This window comes from Oryzias melastigma, linkage group LG10, assembly GCF_002922805.2.
Source record: "Oryzias melastigma strain HK-1 linkage group LG10, ASM292280v2, whole genome shotgun sequence".
Lineage (NCBI taxonomy): Eukaryota > Metazoa > Chordata > Actinopteri > Beloniformes > Adrianichthyidae > Oryzias > Oryzias melastigma.
The window spans coordinates 18,054,180-18,074,159 of NC_050521.1; the positions used below are offsets into that span (position 1 = coordinate 18,054,180).

A 19,980-nucleotide genomic window follows, 5' to 3' on the forward strand; every position below is an offset into this window, starting at 1 on the left:
TGACTAAACCAATGAGAGTGAATATTTAACACAATCTGGTTCTCGCGAGATCTTGTTGTTCTGGTTTGGTGTAGAGCTGCTGCCAACTAGTGGTGAGGCGGTTTAGGCTTGATTTTTAATTAAATAATTGATTAAATATCGTCTTGTCAGCATTTTAAATTGATACAAGGATTACCAAATTAAATATCGCACTATATGGCCAAATGAATTTTTCTAGTTGTGACACATTGCATTTTGGGAGAAGTTGTCTAGGTTCCACGTAAACTGTTGTTCTGAACTTTTTAAATGGATCCTAAATTAATATTAAGCCATCAAATTTAACAAATATTTCACATTTAGAGCATTCTTCTTATACTCTACGGCAGGGGTGTCAAACATACGGCCCGTGGTTTTATAAGGATGTTTGGGGAGGCAAGTTTCTAGCCCATTCCTGTGGCGAGTTATGGTTATTTAAAGAAATGGTCGCAATGCGCAATTCCGCCACTAGGGGAAGAAAAGGAAAAGAAATACCGGCACAACAAGAGATCAAGAGATGGGCAGAATTTCTTCGCAAGGGCGGGCCACGTTTGGGTAAGAGTTAACAGCTGGTCGGTTCCCTGGCAGCCTCACTGCTAAGTAAAAAATATGATGTAAAAATGATCATTTGTGACTACACAATTACTAGAATGTCGTTGACATTATAAATATTAAATGCTAAACATTTTACAGTCATTCAACGATTATCAGATTTAAATTAAAGCAGTTTACGATAAGATGAAACAAGATAAGATATGTCTTTATTATCACTGTCCCCATCTAGAATGAGATTAAAAGGAGTCTCAGTGCAAAAAAAAAAAATTAAATGTGTCTATATAAAATTATCTGTGCAAAATATAAACATGTTTGCTTTGTGGATTCAGTGACTAAGTAAAAGGGATAGTGCAGATTGAAGAAATTAAAATGGGGATGCTACAAATGGAGGCGATGGAATTAGAATTAAAAAGAAAAAAGATGGTTTTACGGTTTAAAAAATGGACAAAGCTTTGGAGGATCGCAACGTCCAATGAGAAGCGGCACAGAGACACCTGCCAGGATAATCGACTTTCTATGAGGTCTCTTTAGGATCCCTTTCTTCTCTAAGTGGCCATTTCTTGGCTTTTTGTGGATTTTTTTGGTCAGACATTCTATCATGAGACTTTAGAAAATAATACAGATTAAGTAACTCATGTCTACCACAGTCTTCGAATTAAATGTCATGAGTGGGAAGAGAAAATAGACTCTGGTGATTCTTTATTTTAATATTTCATTTTTTAAGAATTACTGTAATCTGCAATAAAAGTACTTTACTTCATCCTGCAGTGACCATTACTTTTGGAGAGCTTATTAGGTTTCACCTCATTTCGCTGGTGCTCTGGCTGAATGTCATGGCTCTCGTAACAACTGCATTTTCTTCCAAACTCGACACTCCTGGAAGATTGGCCAGGATCCTTTTCTCTTTTCAGTGTTTTTAACGGGGCAAAAATAGTCGAACGAAGCTCATAAAGTCAGAAAACGTGTAACCGTAAGCTCTCTGGTGAAGTCACCATTACCGGATCTGTCACCAGCAAAATGGAAAAAGGAGAGATTAATTATGTGGTGAGGGGAGAAGGGTGGCATCCAGCAAGCATTAAGCCTACTTTTGATTCCTAAACAGCAGCTTAAAAAAGGATGAATGAATTAAAATAAAAGTGAAGTCTCTGCTTCAGCTGACCAAATCAAACAGAAAAAGCTGAGAACCTGTTCTTAAAGATGCTGCCGCACTCAGAGCGTTGTATTGTCGCACTAATGGCCTCTGACAAGTATCACTGTCTGGGTAAATGGGATCTAGAGCACATTGCTCATGAGCGGCACGCTGTTTTACAGACACAGAAGCTCCTTCACACAGAGATTTGATGAAAGTAGGGGCTGATGAGGAGCAAGATGAAGACATTTCTGTGATGCTCAAAAAGAAGGATAAGATTGATGCTTTGTGCAGCATAAACTCTCAAAAGTAATCTTCATATACATTTTATTGTATTAAATTTGTAGCAAAACATATTCCTTTAGTGCTAATAACAGCATAAGCACACAGTTGCATGAACTTTTAATGCTTTTTGTCATTGCTTTACTGGGTCTCACAGGGAAAATTCTCAGTAAAACTGTCATGACACGAGGAAGTATAATGTGATTTTCAAGTGTGATCCTGGAATAAAGGTTGTTTCAGAGCGTGGAGGATGTGAAGTGATGTGGCGTTCGCCCTCGGATGGAGACTGACTGACGAGCTGTGAGCTAAATACCTGTTGTAGTTGAGTCTCTGATGGATGTTTGCCTCCCGATCTGCAGAGAGATCACACACTGATGGCTGAGAAGCCAAATGCAAATCCTTTGAAATGTCAAGACTTGACTGACAAGCCCTGCGAGATAAAGCACCAGCGAGGTGGAGGGGTTTGCCGGAGGAGGCGGAGGAGAAGCCGTGAAAAACATTTGCTACAAATGGGGAAACACCGGGACAGAAACGCTCCGACATACAGTCGGTGACACACTGCCGCCGCAAGGCAAAGGCGGCTTTCTGAAGTTAACATGTTACAGATTCTTAATCCTCAGAAGCTTGTGACAAATGTGCTCCAACATTTTTTATAAATCAGTACAGTGACTAATACATATCTCTAAAGCTTAGATGGAAAAGATAGATTCCAGACTCCACTTAAAAGTTCCTCCAACCGGTCCTATGTGGGCTGCTGAAGCCTATCCCAACTACTGATGGACAATAGCAGGCCAACAGGTTCCAGCCCATCACAGGGCCATGCAATCACACACTGACACCATTCAGAATCGCCAATCAATCAATGAAGCTGAGAAAAACCTGCACAGAAAAAACTCAACCAGTGTGGAGACTATAACAAAAAAATTAAAAGTCGATGAGAACAAAGAGACTTGAATTAGGTCATGCTTTGAACCTTTTATTAATGACAAAAAAGGAGGAAAAATCCACCTAGGATTACTCTGTCTTATTGCAAGCAAAAGAAAAAAAAAACACAAAAATTGGCAAAAAAGCAACAACAAAGCGGTCTCTCCCCTCTAACTTCCAGTTGCAAAACCAACAGGTGAGTCAAAATCACAAAAAATACGTCTCCCACAAACCCACCGGGTGATTACTTGTTCAATATGAACATAAATATACTACAATCAAAAGAGCAACAATATTAATTAACCTTAACAACCGGGATTTGAACTGTGAGGTTACAGCACTGGAAACTACCCCACCATGCAGCCCTTGTCCAAAAGTAACAGGAGAAAAACAAATGAAAACGAGCTTTTAAGCATCAAATCATTCACCCTGAATCAAAAAATATATATGTTATACACCAGAATTATTTGTTTGTTGTTTTTCTATTGATTTTTTTGCCTAATGTCCTTCCACTAGCAAAAGAAAGCTACAGCCCCCTTCAGATACTATTGAACTATTTATGAATCCTTTAGTTTCTTATATTAAAATGCCTTTTAGGATCTTAGTTTTTATTTAGTTCAATTCCATGTTGTTACACCGTTCTCTCAAGGTCTCCCTGCAAACAAAAAAAGAGCCAAAAGTATAACTCTGGTACAGCTTTACTATAAGAAACAGAAAAAATGAGTATTTCCACTAAGATAGTAGTAAATATCCAATTTAAGAATGTTTATTTAAAAAAAAATAGCCAAAATCTTTGACTTAATTTTTTTTTTTTTATTTAAGTTTTGTTTAGCTCAGGTGCTGAAAGACTTGAAACCCTTTAGGGTCACTTTACGTTGCCAACATGTTGCATGTTGGAACAAAGTTGATATGATAAGCCACTTTTCACACAATCAGCTCATTTACGTTAAACTAAGATTATGCTAAAAAGTGTGCTAATGAACTAAGTTGTGTTAAAAATCAATTGAAATATGTTTTACCTGAAGTGATCGCATTTAGCTGTTGGATTTCTAGAACTTCACCAGTCAAGAACCACACAAAAAAGTCTGTTTGCTGAGCCTTCCTACATCACTATACCCAGCACCATGTGGACTTTCAACCTTCAAACTGAAAGAGACGAGAGTTATAGGTTTCTGTCAGCTCCCTGAAGGCTCTAAAAAATAATCCATTAGTCATTGTTTAGATTGTGTCAAACACACTGGATGCTGGATGTACATTCATGTGAGGTGAATGCCATTGAAAAAGCAAACACATCAATTCACAGAGGTCCTCGGCTGATATCTCGACATGATAATAAACACATTTCTACGCCATGACCTTTTGAGCTGCTTCCCATGACGGATGGTTACAGCTGTTATCGCTCTCTTCACTGATTTATACCAGTTTATATAAGAAAGGCCCTCACTTTACTCTACATTTGTTGTGTGGCCATGTTTTAGTTATGTTATTTTTTTGTCTTTTTCTTGTTTTCTGGTTAAGCCCTAACAGCACCAGGGTTTTAGTTGCCTGTTGCCACCTACGTCCCTCTCATCATGCTCTGCTCCACCTTCTCCAGCTTGAAACTGTCCTTTGCAAAGGTTTCCAATTCATTTTTTTACTATATTCTGTGGTCATCTTTTTTTCTTTTTTTTTTTCTTATTTTGTGTAAGTTTTTTGGGTTGGTTCCAGTCTTTGCTTCTTAGTTTGTTTTTCTGCTTTTTTAGTCAGAATTCTATAGTTCATTTAAACAATTTATGGTAGACTTTGAACTTTTCTGCTGCTACTCTGAGGTCCATCAGCAGGTTATTCTTCCAGGGAACTGCAAGAACCACAAAATATAAACTGTTCTGTCCATAAAAAGTCCTTGGAATCCATTTTTCGGCTTAAAAGCTTTTTTTCTGTTTTTCTGTTAAATGTGTGTTTTCATGGTCAGAACTTGATGGTCCTGATTGCATTAAGAATCCATCTCTGTGCTGTTTCTTTTTTTATTTTTACCAAGAACTCAGGCAACAACATTTCCATTAAAATATTATTTTTCCTACAATTATTTGGTTTTAAATGTGTTGTTAGTCTCAGAAAATCAAGAGTCACATTTATAACGTTAAGATGTGAAACTCAGGAACATCCTGTGGTTTATCAACGTGTTACGATTGGAAACCAACCTTTGAACTCAAATGTTGGGAAATCTTTATCTCATAATACTTTTGACCACTGCAGCCAAAATGTGATGTTTTCACATTTTATTCTATAGCACTTATTATAATATATTTGGTCATCTATATGTAAATTTTTAATTGACCCTAGAGCGCCATCATTTTCACCCGAGAAAAAGTATTTACATGATTTTCAAAATGGTGCATTTTTCAGAGTGCCATGGGTCCCTGGATAAAGTCTCTCATGTCCCTGTAATGGGTGGACCAAAGGCCACCTCTCTAGTATCCTAATTTTTTAAGGATTTTTTTGTTCCAGTAATTTTCGAGCATGTTTTTAGTATCTTCTTCTTTTTATTTTCCATTTTGTTACATAAACCACAGTTGAAAATAGAAGAAATCTACTTTAATTTGTCATCTGTTGTCATATTTTGATTTATTTTCTTTGACAAATACTTTTTATTGGTTCTATTATATCGGGTAAAAATAACACGGCAAAAGTGATGTAACTTTTTATAGTGAGGGTTTAAAAAAAAAGGCTAAACCTTCACAAAATGTTCTAAATTTTGGTGCTGCCAAATCCGACACTGAATTACTTTGTTAACGCAAAAGCACAGAAAGTAACAGTAGAGTTTTTTTCCAGATCACAGTTAAGTTTTCCACAAATCGCAGTTTAGTAACCTGAGATCTCGTCAATCGTTGGGTACTTAAAAAAAAATAAAAAAACATGAAACGATAAAAATTTCGTTTGTTTTCTTATTTTTACAAGAAGATCAATCCACAAGGAAAAAGTTAAACAGTTTGTTGGGGGATTATTAGAATTATTATTATTTTACTAACTCTGCTTGTGTATGGTACCCGAATGAAGTGAATAGACCATTTCCGAATAAAAACCACTTCACATTTGCCTAAAAGAAAAAAAAATTACAACTTTTTCTAACCTGTTTTACAATATTTCTGAAATATTATACTTAAGGTTTGCATACATCTGTACATCAGGCTGGATGTGTGAATATTTTGGTCTTAAAATCTGAATTACTGTTGTATTCAATGGGAAATAGGTCATTTCTGACACCAGCCTCTAGTGTTCATCGGAGGAACTGCAACAGTTGATTTTTCCTGGTTGGCTTTGACCTCTACAAAGACAGATGAGGACTTGGCTCACAAGAATTTTTTCAAGTTTTTCTTCTTTCGATTAATATTACAGTGGATGATGTAACCAAAAAGATAAATAAATAAATACTGGTAATATGGATTATAATGGGAAGTTTGAGTGCATGGCAGGAAGTGTTGGATTAGGTGAACAATTGAGCTTTCTAGCAAAATAATTTCTATCATTTAGTGTTAGTGAGCTCTTCCTTACTTTTCCTCTTCACATTGAACCACAATAGGGTGAACCAAGACCAACATTTTCATTTAAACCACAATTTACTGATTTGTCCCACACCAGAGGTGACACAAATGCAAAGAGCCTTCCAGAAAATCTGGTCAGAACCAAACAGCTCAAGTGTGAACGGTGCATCTTTTAAGGAACAAAAATAAAAGTATTTTTAAGCTTTTCTGGAGATTTTTCTGATTTTTTTTTTTTTTTGTGCTGATAAAGATGTTTATCTTGTTGAATTACAAACACTTCATGATGAATTAAAAATACACAGATTTAAATTATCTACGAAGATAAAAATGTCATGGTGACCTTTTCTTTCACAAAACTTGAGCTTGAAGCTCAAAAAACTTCAGTATTAAGTTAAGTTCAATAACATGTTTAACAACAAGCAACGGAGTGAAGAGGAGAAATAGCCGCTATGGCGCCCTTTGTTCTAACCCGAGCTGACATCTTTCCATTCAGTGATTTCTTGCTCTATAATGCTGGAATGACTGGTGACTGGCTCACTGACAACCACCTTACAAAATGTGAGCATGGGCAGTCAGCCAAAAGCATATTTGAGCCTGGTTCCCTCTTTTCCCATGCATTCCAGCTGGTGGTGCCGAGATAAGCAGCAGCTTTGGGGGATCAGCCGCAGCTAACAAGAAGCAGAATCACACTCTAACCTGTAGATAAAACATCAAATTCCAAATTGATTTACCCTGTGTGATTTCAGCGCACGCTTAGGTGTGTAAAAGCATTTATGATGTAAGGGATGCACTAATAACAGAGCTGTGTTTCATTTTCCACAGTCTAACCTCATGGAGCTTCATAGAGTCTCAATGAAGACGTTATTGTGACTCAGCTCATTACCTTTTTGGTATCGGACAGGTCGATCGCTATATAGGGATCGTCAAAGATAATTAAATTCTCTCTTCGGCAATTACTGAGGATTTATTGACAATCGCTTCAAATCTCTGGTATTTCTGAGACAGGCGGCTCACTCAACACGTTCCTGTACGAAATGTGACATTGCTCCTAAAGAATGTGATTTCCTCTTTGTAGCTGTGAAAAGCCCTCTAAGTGTGGGAGTAATGCATGCACCCGGCACCAGATCCCACCTCCTCTGCCAAGCTTTAGCAGCTAGACCTGAGAATTGTTTGAATCGGGATTGGGGAAAAAGGGAAAATCTAACAGGTTACCGCCATAAACAAAAAGGCCAAACAAACTGTTCCTTTGTTCTCAAACAAGCCGACCTCACGTCAGCCATGCCTCCAAATCTGTGAGCGGACAAATTCAGGGTTTAGTGCCAGAAGTCTGAACGTTTCAAGGACAACAATGGCGGCTGTCTCGGCGTGTGCGTCAGGCTGCACTTTGATGTGTCAGCCTCACATACCTGGCTAACAGAAGAAAAAGCTGATATCCAGACTACTAACAACTGAAAACAATGCGCAAAAGCTTGTTCGGTGGGTCTAAGTGTGGCTTTAAATGATGAAAATTGTATTTTTAACATGTTTTTATTGCATTTTTCTCACGATGGAGGACATGTATAAATAAAATTAAGCTTAAAAATTAGAATTTATTTATGAAATTTATTGTAAATCAGGAGCAGATGCAAAAATACACTTAAAAAAAAGATGGTAAGTGTGACCTGATCAGCTCCATTCTGATGCATCCACTTGCAGATGAATAGATCCATGTACGTCTTCATTTTCCTAGTCTGGAATCTGTCTCAAAACTGTACGGCTGGATAGCTCCAATATTTCTCACCATTTTTGTTGCATTGGTAATGTTAGATTGCAGGAGAGCACGTAAACAGATGGATCATGGGAAATCAGGGCAGGCTTACTCCTGGCCAACGGTCTCACCCACTACTCAGAGGCAGATTTCTAATGATCTACGGCCGCTCTGCAGAAACTATGTCCTAAAAAGATAGATTTAGGCTAAAACGGCAACACAATAACTAAGAGACCACTGGGAATGCTTTCAACATACATCAAACTATGATTGGAGTGACACAATTTAAAAAAAATAAGATTTGTGTTTAAATATAAGAAATGCAGATTTATTAATTTTGAATTGGTGAAACATGTGGGTTGATTTCAAAGTTTAATCTCATTTGGATGAAAGTTGTAGCAACATTTTCACTTCTAGAATGCCTTTACCAACATCAGAACCCAGCTTTATAAAGCCATGTCACCCTATCTCTTTTTGTCCTCGCACTTCCTGCTGGCTTCCTGCAGCATGCAATCAAATACATAGATTTTTTTTTTTTCCAAAGAAGAAAAAAGGATAAACTGCAGCATCTATGAAGTTCCCTGTTTCTGGATCTCTACAGGAATCCACAAATCCAGTCTTAGTACAGTGTTCCCACTGCTTTAGATATAGCTGCAAAATAAGCAACAAATCAGTGTGACTTTATCCTCCCAAGAATGCAAGCAGGAAAATCAAAGTCAGAAGTAAATCCAGCCAAATTCATGAGACATTGCAATGTTTTTAAGGTCATGAATTGATCCTGTACAGGCCTGACGGTTAGGACAAAGATACATGCTTTAGTACCTTTTAATTAGTTAGATTTGTGGGGGTTTTTTTTTGTGTGTGTTTAAAGAACAAGTGGAAAAAATAAAGAAACAAAATGCAAAACTTGACAGCCAAATAAAAAAAAAATCTAGATAACCTTTAATTTCACGTCCTCATTATGACAATGTGTTGACAGAATAATCCCTCTAATTATTAATAGTTGAACACAAAGAAGCAGTTCTTGTTGGCCTTTCTTTTCAGAATATTTTTACATAAATATGTGAAATGGAAGATTCTGTCAGAACAACCAAAAAAATGTTCATTAATGATGATTCAAGGACAAACTAAAACTTCTGCGACAATGATAAAAAAAAAACCTATTCGAAAATACAAGAAAATGTCAACAGCAAATAAGCTTCCTCCTTATATTTGTCTTTTAAATGAACATTTTATTTTATTAAATAAATATGTTTTTGAATGCAGCTGCAGAGATTTATATAAAGAAGTGACTTTAGGATTTTTAGAAAAGAAAAAACCCTGTCAGGCACAGAGGTGGAGTAATCATGATTGGGGAAAGGGGGAGTTGTCTTATTTAAGGGGAAAGGTATCCAATTTTATTTTGAAGAGATGAATTGATTTTGACCAAATTGTGAAAATGGTGTTCTGCCAAGAAATGTCAAAAAATAAACCTAATATGTATAATATATTTAAAAAAATGAATAAAAGTGAAAGGAAGATGGATTTTACAGTGAGATTATGAGCTTATATGATTATAATGGGTTTAATTGGACACCTTTTTGGACTCCACTCCTGATTAAACCCTCAAACTAATCAATTTAACCTACTTTTATGCAGGTTAGTTCATGATTTTGTTATTTTATTAGATAAAATGTTGGACTAAACACATTCAGCATCAAAATGTTGCAGAAATTGGGTAAAAATATCATTAGCTATGCTGCACTATTGCAAAAAGAGTATGAATGCCGCCCTGCTTGTAGTGTTTTGTATTGTGTAAATGAAAAAAAAAAGTGTTTCTATCAACTTTTTGATGCTTTCAAAAGAAAAATATAGAGTTCTGAGCTAATGGAGTCGGGTATCATCACTAATTCTTCCATAATGTGAAACCTCTGAATGCTCCTGCATGTCTATATACATCCACACAACCCTCACTTAGCTCTCTGCACGGCATTATTTTGCCACATTAAGCCAGCTTTAAAAAGCCATGTGGAGCACATGAAGGACACCTGCTGACTTGATGAATCACGCACACCCAAAAAAAAAAGGGGGGGGGGGCAGTGTAGATGTAGATGCCATTAGAGACTCAGAAATGTAAAGCTTCTGCACACAGATGCAAAGCAGGCGAGGACAGCGCCGCATCTCTCCTCGAGTACGTGTAAATCTTTTTGTGAAAAAGCAGCTTTTTTTTCATTGCAATCAAATTTCCTGTTTTCTTTATCACATTCGCGCTTCTTCCGCACTTCCTCTTTTCATGGGCAGCGAAGGAAGATTTGTCGTCAGTGTTTTTTTTTTTCTTCCCACTCTGCTGTAGTTTTGTTTCTGATCAGCACATGACAGGAACAGGAAAAGAGCAACCTTGTATAAATAAATAGGTTGTTTCGCTGAGTGTCAGTTGTGCCACAAAGGAAGCGGCGGAGGAGTTCAGAAGGGAAGACGTACGTTTTCTCTGACACAAAAGTCAAAATGATTTTTTTGTTGTTTTGCCTGTAAGTCACAGTTCAAGCAAATCCCAAAGCTTTTAATGGACACAGAAAATACACAATGGTCACACATTATCTGTAAAGGCCATAGCTGTTACACAGGCCTTCCAGTTCTTCAAAAAAAGACTCTCTCATGCTTTAAAAAAATGACATTTCCTTTGTCATGTACATACAAGGCCAGGCCAAAGGCAAGGCGACTGACTGACTGGCAGCTCGGCTTTGATTTCATTGTTACTACGGAGGAGGATGACATCCACCTCGTCCCTGTCCTCTCAAAAACTGGAGGGGACAGGCCTCCAACATCCTGCCAGAGAAGGGGGTCCACAATTAAGGATGCGGCAATGAGCCATCTGGGCCAGTTTCCTATGTTTAAAGACTCAGTCCCTGACTAAACCTTCCTGTACCTGCCTCAAAAGCCCACCGGACAGCTCAGGCTCTTCCTCTGTGGCCATCCTCTTTTTTTTTCTTGCTCGTCATCATTTTCAGTGAGAAATGACTTCCTTTGCTGAGAAGGGAACCTAGCACACTTTGGGTAACTGCTAAAATGCAAAAGCGCCCTTCTTAGGGACCAAATCTAGGTCTGATTTGCTGCAGCCGATGTGAGGAAAATCCCTCCCGTCTGAGCTTGTCCTGTCATTCCTGGACATTCAGGCCGTAAACAAAGGGCTGCATTGGATCTCCTTGTGGACTTGCAGCCTAACACGATGCAGAAAACAAGGGCAAAGCAGGGAGTGCCAGGTCAACTATTATGGTGCTGAACGCCTGAAGGGAGGAAAGCTGACAATTTCCTCAGGATTTGAAAATGGAGTCTTTCCCATGAACCTGAAGTGACCTCCAAAGTTTAGTAACAGGTATCGGTGACCTGTGGTATGCACTCACAAGTCACAAACTTTGCCCACATCACAGCCTGAGGCTGAGCAGCAGCTTCAAAGCCGCGGTGGTGGCTCTTTCAAAGCTGTTAAGTTCTCTAAGTGATGCTTGTTCCTAAGCAACAGGAGGAATTTTGAGTGTTGTAATAACATAATAGCCAACGTGTCCCAGGATTTGGCTTCAGATCACTATCTTCTCTCCAGGTACCACTTCCCTTAAGTGTCTTTTCAGAGAATCATATTGATGGAGACGCTGATATAATTATAAAATTGTTAAATTGTTTATTACTACACCAGTTAGATCAAATGTCTGGTGAGATTTCATTCCTTTTTCTATATATTTAAAGTTTTTAGGCTTGGATGACTCAGAAGTTGTATTCAGACTGGTCCAGACAGAGTCAATTTAATTTGCTCTGGATCGAGTATTAAACCTTGAATTTGGTCTGTATTCAGAGATGTCTGTGTCAAACTAAAGCTTGTAAACAAAAGCATGTGACTAAAGATCTCTTCAGTCATTGGCCAGGAATTACAAGGGCAAAGTGATGTGAACGAATAATGGAAGTCTTTTTGTAATCTGTGTCAGGAAAAGTTGTTCCAGATTATTCAAAAAATAAGAACATTTAGAGAATGATTCACTGAGGGGATCCCCAAAGGAGCAGTCAAAAGGAAACCAAGAACTAACTAAAGAATTATACTAAAAGCGAGTTTTGCTTGGAATAAATTGGTCCTTTTCAAACAACTTGTAATATTTAAGATGTTTAAAGTGGTGTTTTATGGAGATTTAAGAGATCCCATAAACAGGCTGTACATACCTTAGGTGTGCTTTAATAACCTGCTTTCTGAAATATTCATATATCCAGGTTAGGACTTTAGGGAATCCTGGTTTCTCTAAGTAGATTTTTACCAGTGAAACACGTTTTCTGAAGGAGGAAAATTGCTTATGAAACCTTAAAATTTACAAAAGAGAAAACTATTAGGATAAAAAAAACTAGGAAATAATGTGTAACTTTATATTCTAACTATTATTGCTAAACTTGACTTTATATTATTGCCTGTTTAGAAAATATGAGTAACTGGAGCCAAAGCAGTTCAATGAGCAACCACTTGGTGACTTGCACGAAAGCCAGTTTGTACCAGTTTACTTTATAGTAAAATGGTCCAACATTACAAAAAAGTTAGTTTGGAACAATCTGGTTCAAAATGTTTTTTTCCCCACACTTTAATGTTATTTCATCTCCGACAGCATGTTCTGGATCTCCACATGAATGTTTTTTAAAGATGGATTTCTGTAACTATGTTTTCTTACATTGTTCCTGCTCCAGCCAAACAACCCAGATAGAGAAAAGCCTTTCTGTAGACTAGAAAAAGTTGAGGCAAGTAGCTTGAGAATTACACATGAATTCCTGACATTTTAAAATCCCACTCCAATCATCTTTTAATCTATTTTAAAAGTATTCCAAGTTTTTTTTTATTAAGATTTGGCTTTTTTTTTTTTAGCCAAAATCATAAAATCTGTCATTTTCCAAGACACGGTTTATACAGAGCACCAGTAGTTCATTCGAAATTTGCCTCTGAGTTGTGGGCGGGACTGTTGGTGCTGAGTAAGCCTACCCTCATTTCCCATGATACTTCCTCTGTTTACACTCTCTCCCGCTAGCTTACAGCCCCTCACACCCCAAAATAACATTTCTGGGGTAAAATCAAAGCCAGTCGTACAGTTCTGAGCCAGATTCCAGGTCAGACAAGGAAAACAAAAATGAACATGGTGATCCTGGACCAGCTAGTGGAGGCATCAGAATGGAGCAGAGCAGGGAGTTTATTTCACAAAAGACTTCTTTATTTAGACAACTTCTTTCTTTATTAAATTGATCATAACAAGTGAGTTTAACTGTGGTGTAGTGACTGATTCCAATGCAAACAAACAAAAATCGTGGATCAATATCGTTTCATTCAGCACTTCTGAAATGTAGAAGACCCTGAAGCCGTTTTGTGATGACTTGACGTGATCTAACCTCCTTTACAGATTTAGCATTCATTCAATAACAGGGACTTCCTAGATTAGTCCGCCATTGTCCAAACATTCTCATTCTTTGTGAACAAACCGAAAGCCTCCAACACAAACGGAAGAAATATCTCAGACAAAAAAAAAACATCTTAGGGGTTACGTGTTTTGTAAACAGAAGAGACCGTGCAGGAGGAAGATAAGCAGCAAGAAAATCAACAACAAGCAGTAAAATATCTGAGATAAAATCAGCGATGTCCACGGGTCATGAGTATGAGAACAGATTATGCAGGTTTATGAGCTCTACATTAGTAATAAATCTTTTTATGATAAATTCTAAGTTGAGATGTTATAAATCAGGCACCAGAAAACATGTTTTTTTCTGGAGGCAGTAAGTCTATCCACAAATCTTACAGAGGTCTTTTCTACAGCCGGCAGTTTTGCAAAGAAAATTAACTAAATTCATATATAAAAGTGTGGATTATTGGAATTTTTTACCACCGTCCATTAAAACTCCAACAGCCTCTGTCAATAATACTGCCTAAAAGCTTAAAGGTTCAGTCAAAAGGGTGCAGAAATGTCAATACAAAGAAAATGCAAGGATTTTGGACAGGATGTTAACCTCCTAAAACCCCTTTTCCCACTTTAGGCTATTTAAATCCCCTAATTTTTTCATTTTTTTCTCTATTAGTAGCATTTTCTGATTATTGTGCATCCATCTTTTCTCTGGAGAAAGTCTAATAGTGCTTCAATCATCAACAAAAATGGCCTATTTTGAGATTATTCCCATTTCGCTGGATAGTTCTCCACTTTAAGTCCTCTGCATTTGGCCAGTAACCCTCATTTTGTAATCAGGCGGGACCCAATTTGAGAGGGAAATTACAAGTTCTTGAAAATCTGAATTCGCAAGTGTGTTAAAGGGCATAACAACAGCATATCTATCTATAGCACACATGGAGTTCTTCTGCTCGAGGCGCAATTCTGTCCAGTTAACACGCAAATCTATGGTAATTGATACATTGCACATGTAAAGTGGCCAAATTGTTCATTTTTCTGGTGACTTTTAGGTAAGTGATGGGATTACAAACATGGTTTGCATAAACATTTTTACAGAATTTAGTACAATAAAGGTTAAAACCTGGTCACATGGAGAGACGGTGCATTAAAAGCCTATTTGTTTGTCTCATTCTGCCTTTATTACATGCTGAATTGGAATTATTCCTAATGGCTTGTTGATATCTGCAAAACAATTTTCACCCCAATTATGCATTATTTTTTCTTCATACCAATTTTGGCCTTTTCTTTGCTCTTATTTAATGTATTTGTTTAACTTTTTCTGTTTTCAGGGCTGCTCCACCTCCCAAACACCAAACCGTAAAAAGTTTTAGTTCTCTAATATTGATTTTCATGAGGCTCCTGCCATAAAACTTTTATGATTGTATAGATTTTAGAGTTACAGCAAAAATATTTTCTCAAAAACTTCTGTTTTATGAAAATGAAATGTATCTTTAATTTTTAGTAGTAGCAGCAGCAACAGAACACCAAAGTGGAGTCATCCAATCATTTTTTTTTTTTTTTTATATCTTATTGAATTGGGCACGTTCTGCAATTAGGATGACTTCAAGCTGGGAGTGGAAACCATGGTGCGTTCAGAACTCTGCAGATGGTTTTCATCAATTATCAAACACTGACTTGGACACATATTTGGCTTGAGCTTCAGATTCCAAGTCTTAAAAAAAAAAAAAAAAAGAAAGTGTATACCAACTGTGGCATGGTGTTTTGGCATGGTAAGAATGTGACCAGCCTTCCCAGCACCCAAAGGGCCTTGGTATGATATCCCAGCGACGAGTGAGGCACCGAATCCTTTATTTATTTGGACATTTCTGCAGAACACCTCCCACAGAAGCAGCAAAAGCAGCAGCATTCCTCCATCACCGTGGAGCCAGTTAAAACAAGATATTCACAGAAAGGCGTCCGTCCACCCCTCTGGGGTTCAGAGATCAACACTGACAGTAGGGCACCATTGTGTGCATCACCACAGAAGAGAACCACATAAAAAAAAAAAAAACAAATGTCTGTATCTGAAAAGTGAAGGGATGTGTGCAGACTTTCAAAATAAATCAACCCAAAAAAGTAAGTGGCTAATCGCTTTGCAACAAAAACAAGGCAATGATACCAAACGTCTCTCTTAAAAAGACCATATTTTTCCCTATCAGTGATAAATGTCTTAGAACAGCCTTAACTCAAAGCAGAGACAGACACTGACAGGGAGATGGTAGAAGATGATGCTCTGTAAAAGCAGCTGCTGCCTTAATGATATCCTCTCCACACCTGAAATGACAATGACTTCTGGGCTGGCAGGTCTCCAATCGTCTTTGCCTCTCATTAAAATAATGTGACTCCCAGCATCATGCTTGCATCAGACAGAAAAAGAAGGTACTTTAATATTTGTAAAACTGGGGAGAGGGGTTTTAAATCATTTTTTATCTTTGAGAAATAATCTGGCCCATATTAGCTGACTCAAAGTAGAGTGCATGGTTTGAATATGAGTTTGATATCCTGTACGGGCTGAGAAATGCCTGCAGGACATGTTTTGGTTTTCATTTCGTCTTTTATACTTTTGAATGGGCTGACGAAGATGGATTCTGTCTGTTTAGACAAAGTTAGGGTTTGATCCAGGTGTTGATTTTGAAGTTAACAACACTTTTTGAGATGTGACAAAACTTTGATTTTGACATGAACAGAGTGGTTCCCCCTCCCTGATCTCTGCGGCCTTGTTTTTGAATGGATGAGTTCCAGGCGGCGTGATGATGAAAGAAGCCAGATTTATGATCGGGACAACCATATGGTGACCGCTCCCCAGCAGGGCAAGCCCCAGCTTTTATGAACAGCTGTTCAGCAACAATCAGGGGATGGATGGAGAACTCCAACATGTACGAAACAAACTGGAAACAAAGAGAATCTGGCAGAAAAGTCAATCAGGGGAGAAGTTTTTTTTAATCTTTAATCCGAAGTTTTGAATGTTATCACTTGATTGCATTTCTTTTTTCCTCAAAAGCATCATTAATTAACATGTTCATCAACAGCATGCCTCCCCCTAGTGCTGATCTGCATACAGATCAGCCCAGTAAACCTTTTTAGAGTCTGTATGAACTTGTATTTCACAATAAAAGCATTTCCCCAAACTTTTTATTTTTTAAGCAACAGAAATTTGTTCACAGTAAACCTCAAAATGGATCGATGAGGATAGTTTCTAGCTCCTTTTTTCTAAAAAAAAAAAAAAAAGTTTGATCGATTAAAAGTTGTGCGCTCCGAACTTTGTGCGCTCACCTGAAGCGTAAACTATTCCAATCCAAGTCCGGCAGAAAAGCGTAAAATCCGCCTTCATCTCCAGATCTCCGGTCCAGAAGCGCGGGGGCTTCGGGTGGTGTTGTTTGTCAAAAGCTGCTGGAAAGTGAAGAGAAGGTGATCTGGATGAAGATCCTGACAAATTGGAGGGGAGGGGAGACAGAGGAGGAGGGGGGCGCTCAGGTGAAGCTCCCCAGCTGATCTGCGCAGAGGGTCGGGACAGAAAAAAAAAAAAAAAAAAAAAAAAGGACACCCCCCAATTCACTTCTCTACTTCTCTGCTATCTTGTCAAAAGGATGCACGAGGCAGTGAATGGGATTTACAATGATTTCCTTTCCTTTGCTGTAACTGGAGCTGCACGCACACCCACCCGGTTCATAAAACCAGCTGAATCAGAGGGGGGGTGCTGCAGGAGAATGTGTGCAGAGGAGGTCACCCTACCATCCGTGACCAATCTTCTTCCTGCAGGACCTCCATCTGTCTTATCTGCATTTAAAAAGTGATTTTAGGATCTTTAAAAAGAGGAGTTTCAAAGCTCAAGCAGGGGCGGACATAGCAGTTTGGGGGCCCCAGGCAAACGCTAACATAAAGGGCACGTCAACGTCAAGATGTGAATGTAAAAAGTGAAAGCACATTCAATTGTTAGTTATTAAGAGTAAGCTATTTATATATGTATGATAATATATTATCTTTGGTACACTAAATAACTCAAATATGATTTATTTTATATTTTTTGCTTCTTTTTCGACCCAGGAGTAAGACTCTTATATACTCATTTATATATATATATATATATATATATATATATATATATATATATATGTTTTTTGTGTTCACCTCAGGAGCCCCAAAGTGTTGGGGGGCCCCAGCCAATCCCCCGTAAGTCCCCCCCCTGAGCTCCAGCTCATGTTGGCTTTAATTCTATGTTTCTCTGCCATGGCTTTCTGAAAAACCAGCAGGGAATCTGTCAGAATTTTATCCGACAAAGCCACAGCAGGAGTGTTGCCACAGGTAAAGGCCACAGCAAGCTGGAGAAAAAAGAAAACAAAATCACTGTTTTACCTCAGAGTAAACGCTGCTCAGGTCACATAGCAGCCGCGAGTTTGATGCCAAACATAAAAACATCTCCTTGGTCTATGAGCACAAACTTCTGAGCTTTTACCACATTTATTCATTAAAGGGAGAAATGTAACATCGCCTCCTTAATAACTGAACAACAAGAGATCTGCGAGGCCTGTCCAAAATCCTTTTAACCCTCTTCACCCTCACATCCATCCTCCTCCTCGGGGGAGAGTTCAGGGTGTGAATAAAAATCTTGTTCTGAAAGCACAACGAGCCCCCGGTGCCGGCAGAGCTGCTGTCAGCCCCGTGTTGCTTCACCGAGAGGGAGGCCACCTGAAAATCGAAAAGCTGTGTAAGCTCGGAATGAAAAGCTAAAGGGGCTGCAGAGGTCGCGCCCTTTCGGAGATTGTGCACGCTCGCACGGAAAAGATGAGGCGTCAAGTGCAGCTGGTGAAGTGCCAGCCGGCGCCGGGGCTTCCAGCGGCATGCCAATTCATGCTAGTGGAGCCCACACAGCTCTGGCCTGGCCTGCAAATCAATACTGTGCTTCACTTCTCTTTGGAAACCAGGATCAACAATAACACTTGCGTCTGGCTGCCTGGAGAGCAGGTTAACATCTATCAAACCACAGCTGCTGATAGCAGGAAAAAATATTATTTGTTGAGACAAACGGTTCTTCTAAGTTTCTTCTTTGGCCGATGTTTTTCTCCAGATCCTCTGGCAGCCCGCCCAACTCTCTGACCTGAAAGCACATTGTTGTGATTGAATGGTTGCAATTAAAAGGTTCTCCCATGTTTCAGCCCTGCAGCGCACTCCGAGTCCGAAGAAAATAAACATTCTCCTGAGCAGATCTTCGGTCAACGAGTTACAGAATGCCATCAGAGCTACGAGGCAGATAAATGTTGAAGATGTGTGGAAACGTTAGCTGACGATGCTGTGAGAGGATTCTGCTCATACGGCAACAATAGCCGCCGCGCAGGACGCCGGTGAAGAAAGGATGGAGTTGAACGATCCTGCCGGCTCCTGAGAAGCAACACGGCGCCCAAGGACCCGTCCTTGAGATGCCAGCGCTCCATCCGGCCCATCCTCAGGTCAGGAAACAGCTACTATCATGGGAAGGATATGGAAGCAGGCAAGGTTTGCGCTCGGTACTGAGATTTGATGAGCCACTTGGAAGCAGAAGTTCCTACATAGGATAGAATTTTTTAATGTTTTCACAGATACGTTTTTCATATTTTCTTTCCTCTAGAAAAAGCCCTCGAGGGCTGGTGTGCAACATGTTTTCATGCAATTGAAGCTTCTTATTGGCTAAACACACCTGATCCAGTTAATTAGTAGCAAATAAGGCAGGATTTCTGGAAAACAAGCAGGAGGCGGACCCTCGAGGCCTCAGATTAAATCAGATTAGGTGAACTTGTTAGCTTGTTTATTATTGTTGTGCTGATAAAATAATGTCGGCTTCAACCTTTTAACATTTTCTATGTTAAGAAGTGTTTCTTTTAGTGAAAAATTAGGAAGAAAAATGCAGAGAACCCTGACCTCCTCTTGTGCAGTCATCCCAAACCATAGCATTTCCACCACCGTGCTCTAAATTGTTTTTCCAATTAAAATGAATTTGAAACCATTTTTGATAAACATTAATTTATTTAAATAAAAAAAATATTTTTTCAATTATCTGGGGGTTAATTGAGCATCTTCCAAATGACACATCAACACATTTACTGTTAATTTTACATCCATGAGATGCATTTTTATAGAAATATTTTGCCACAAATGCTGCATTTCCTGGAAAAAACTTTTCACATCTTTGCAACCCGAGGATCTTTTCTGTTCGTTTTTAAATGCGCCATTTGAGATTGTTTGGATAACCTATTACATTTCAGAGGAAAGATCTCCATTTTGTCAGGTAAACGTTGGAATCCTGGAGTTTTTACTGAGATTCACGTTACACAACAAATATGAAGCTCCTGTTTTTGATTTAATGGATCTAAAGGTGTGAAATATTGACTTTTTGTAAAAGCACTT

At 38.5% G+C, this 19,980-nt stretch overlaps 1 protein-coding gene across 3 annotated transcripts in view; it reads right to left on the reverse strand.

Moving 5' to 3' along the window:
• flt4 (fms related receptor tyrosine kinase 4) overlaps window positions 1-17,485 on the reverse strand; it is a 49,812-nt gene extending 32,327 nt beyond the window's left edge. For all 3 annotated transcript variants that reach the window (XM_024283375.2, XM_024283374.2, XM_024283373.2), the window contains exon 1: window positions 16,876-17,485. In XM_024283375.2, the coding sequence (XP_024139143.1) occupies window positions 16,876-16,933 (58 nt within the window). In that variant the 5' untranslated portion in view covers window positions 16,934-17,485. The remainder of the gene's footprint in view (window positions 1-16,875) is intronic.
• Between the last annotated feature and the right edge of the window lie 2,495 nt (window positions 17,486-19,980).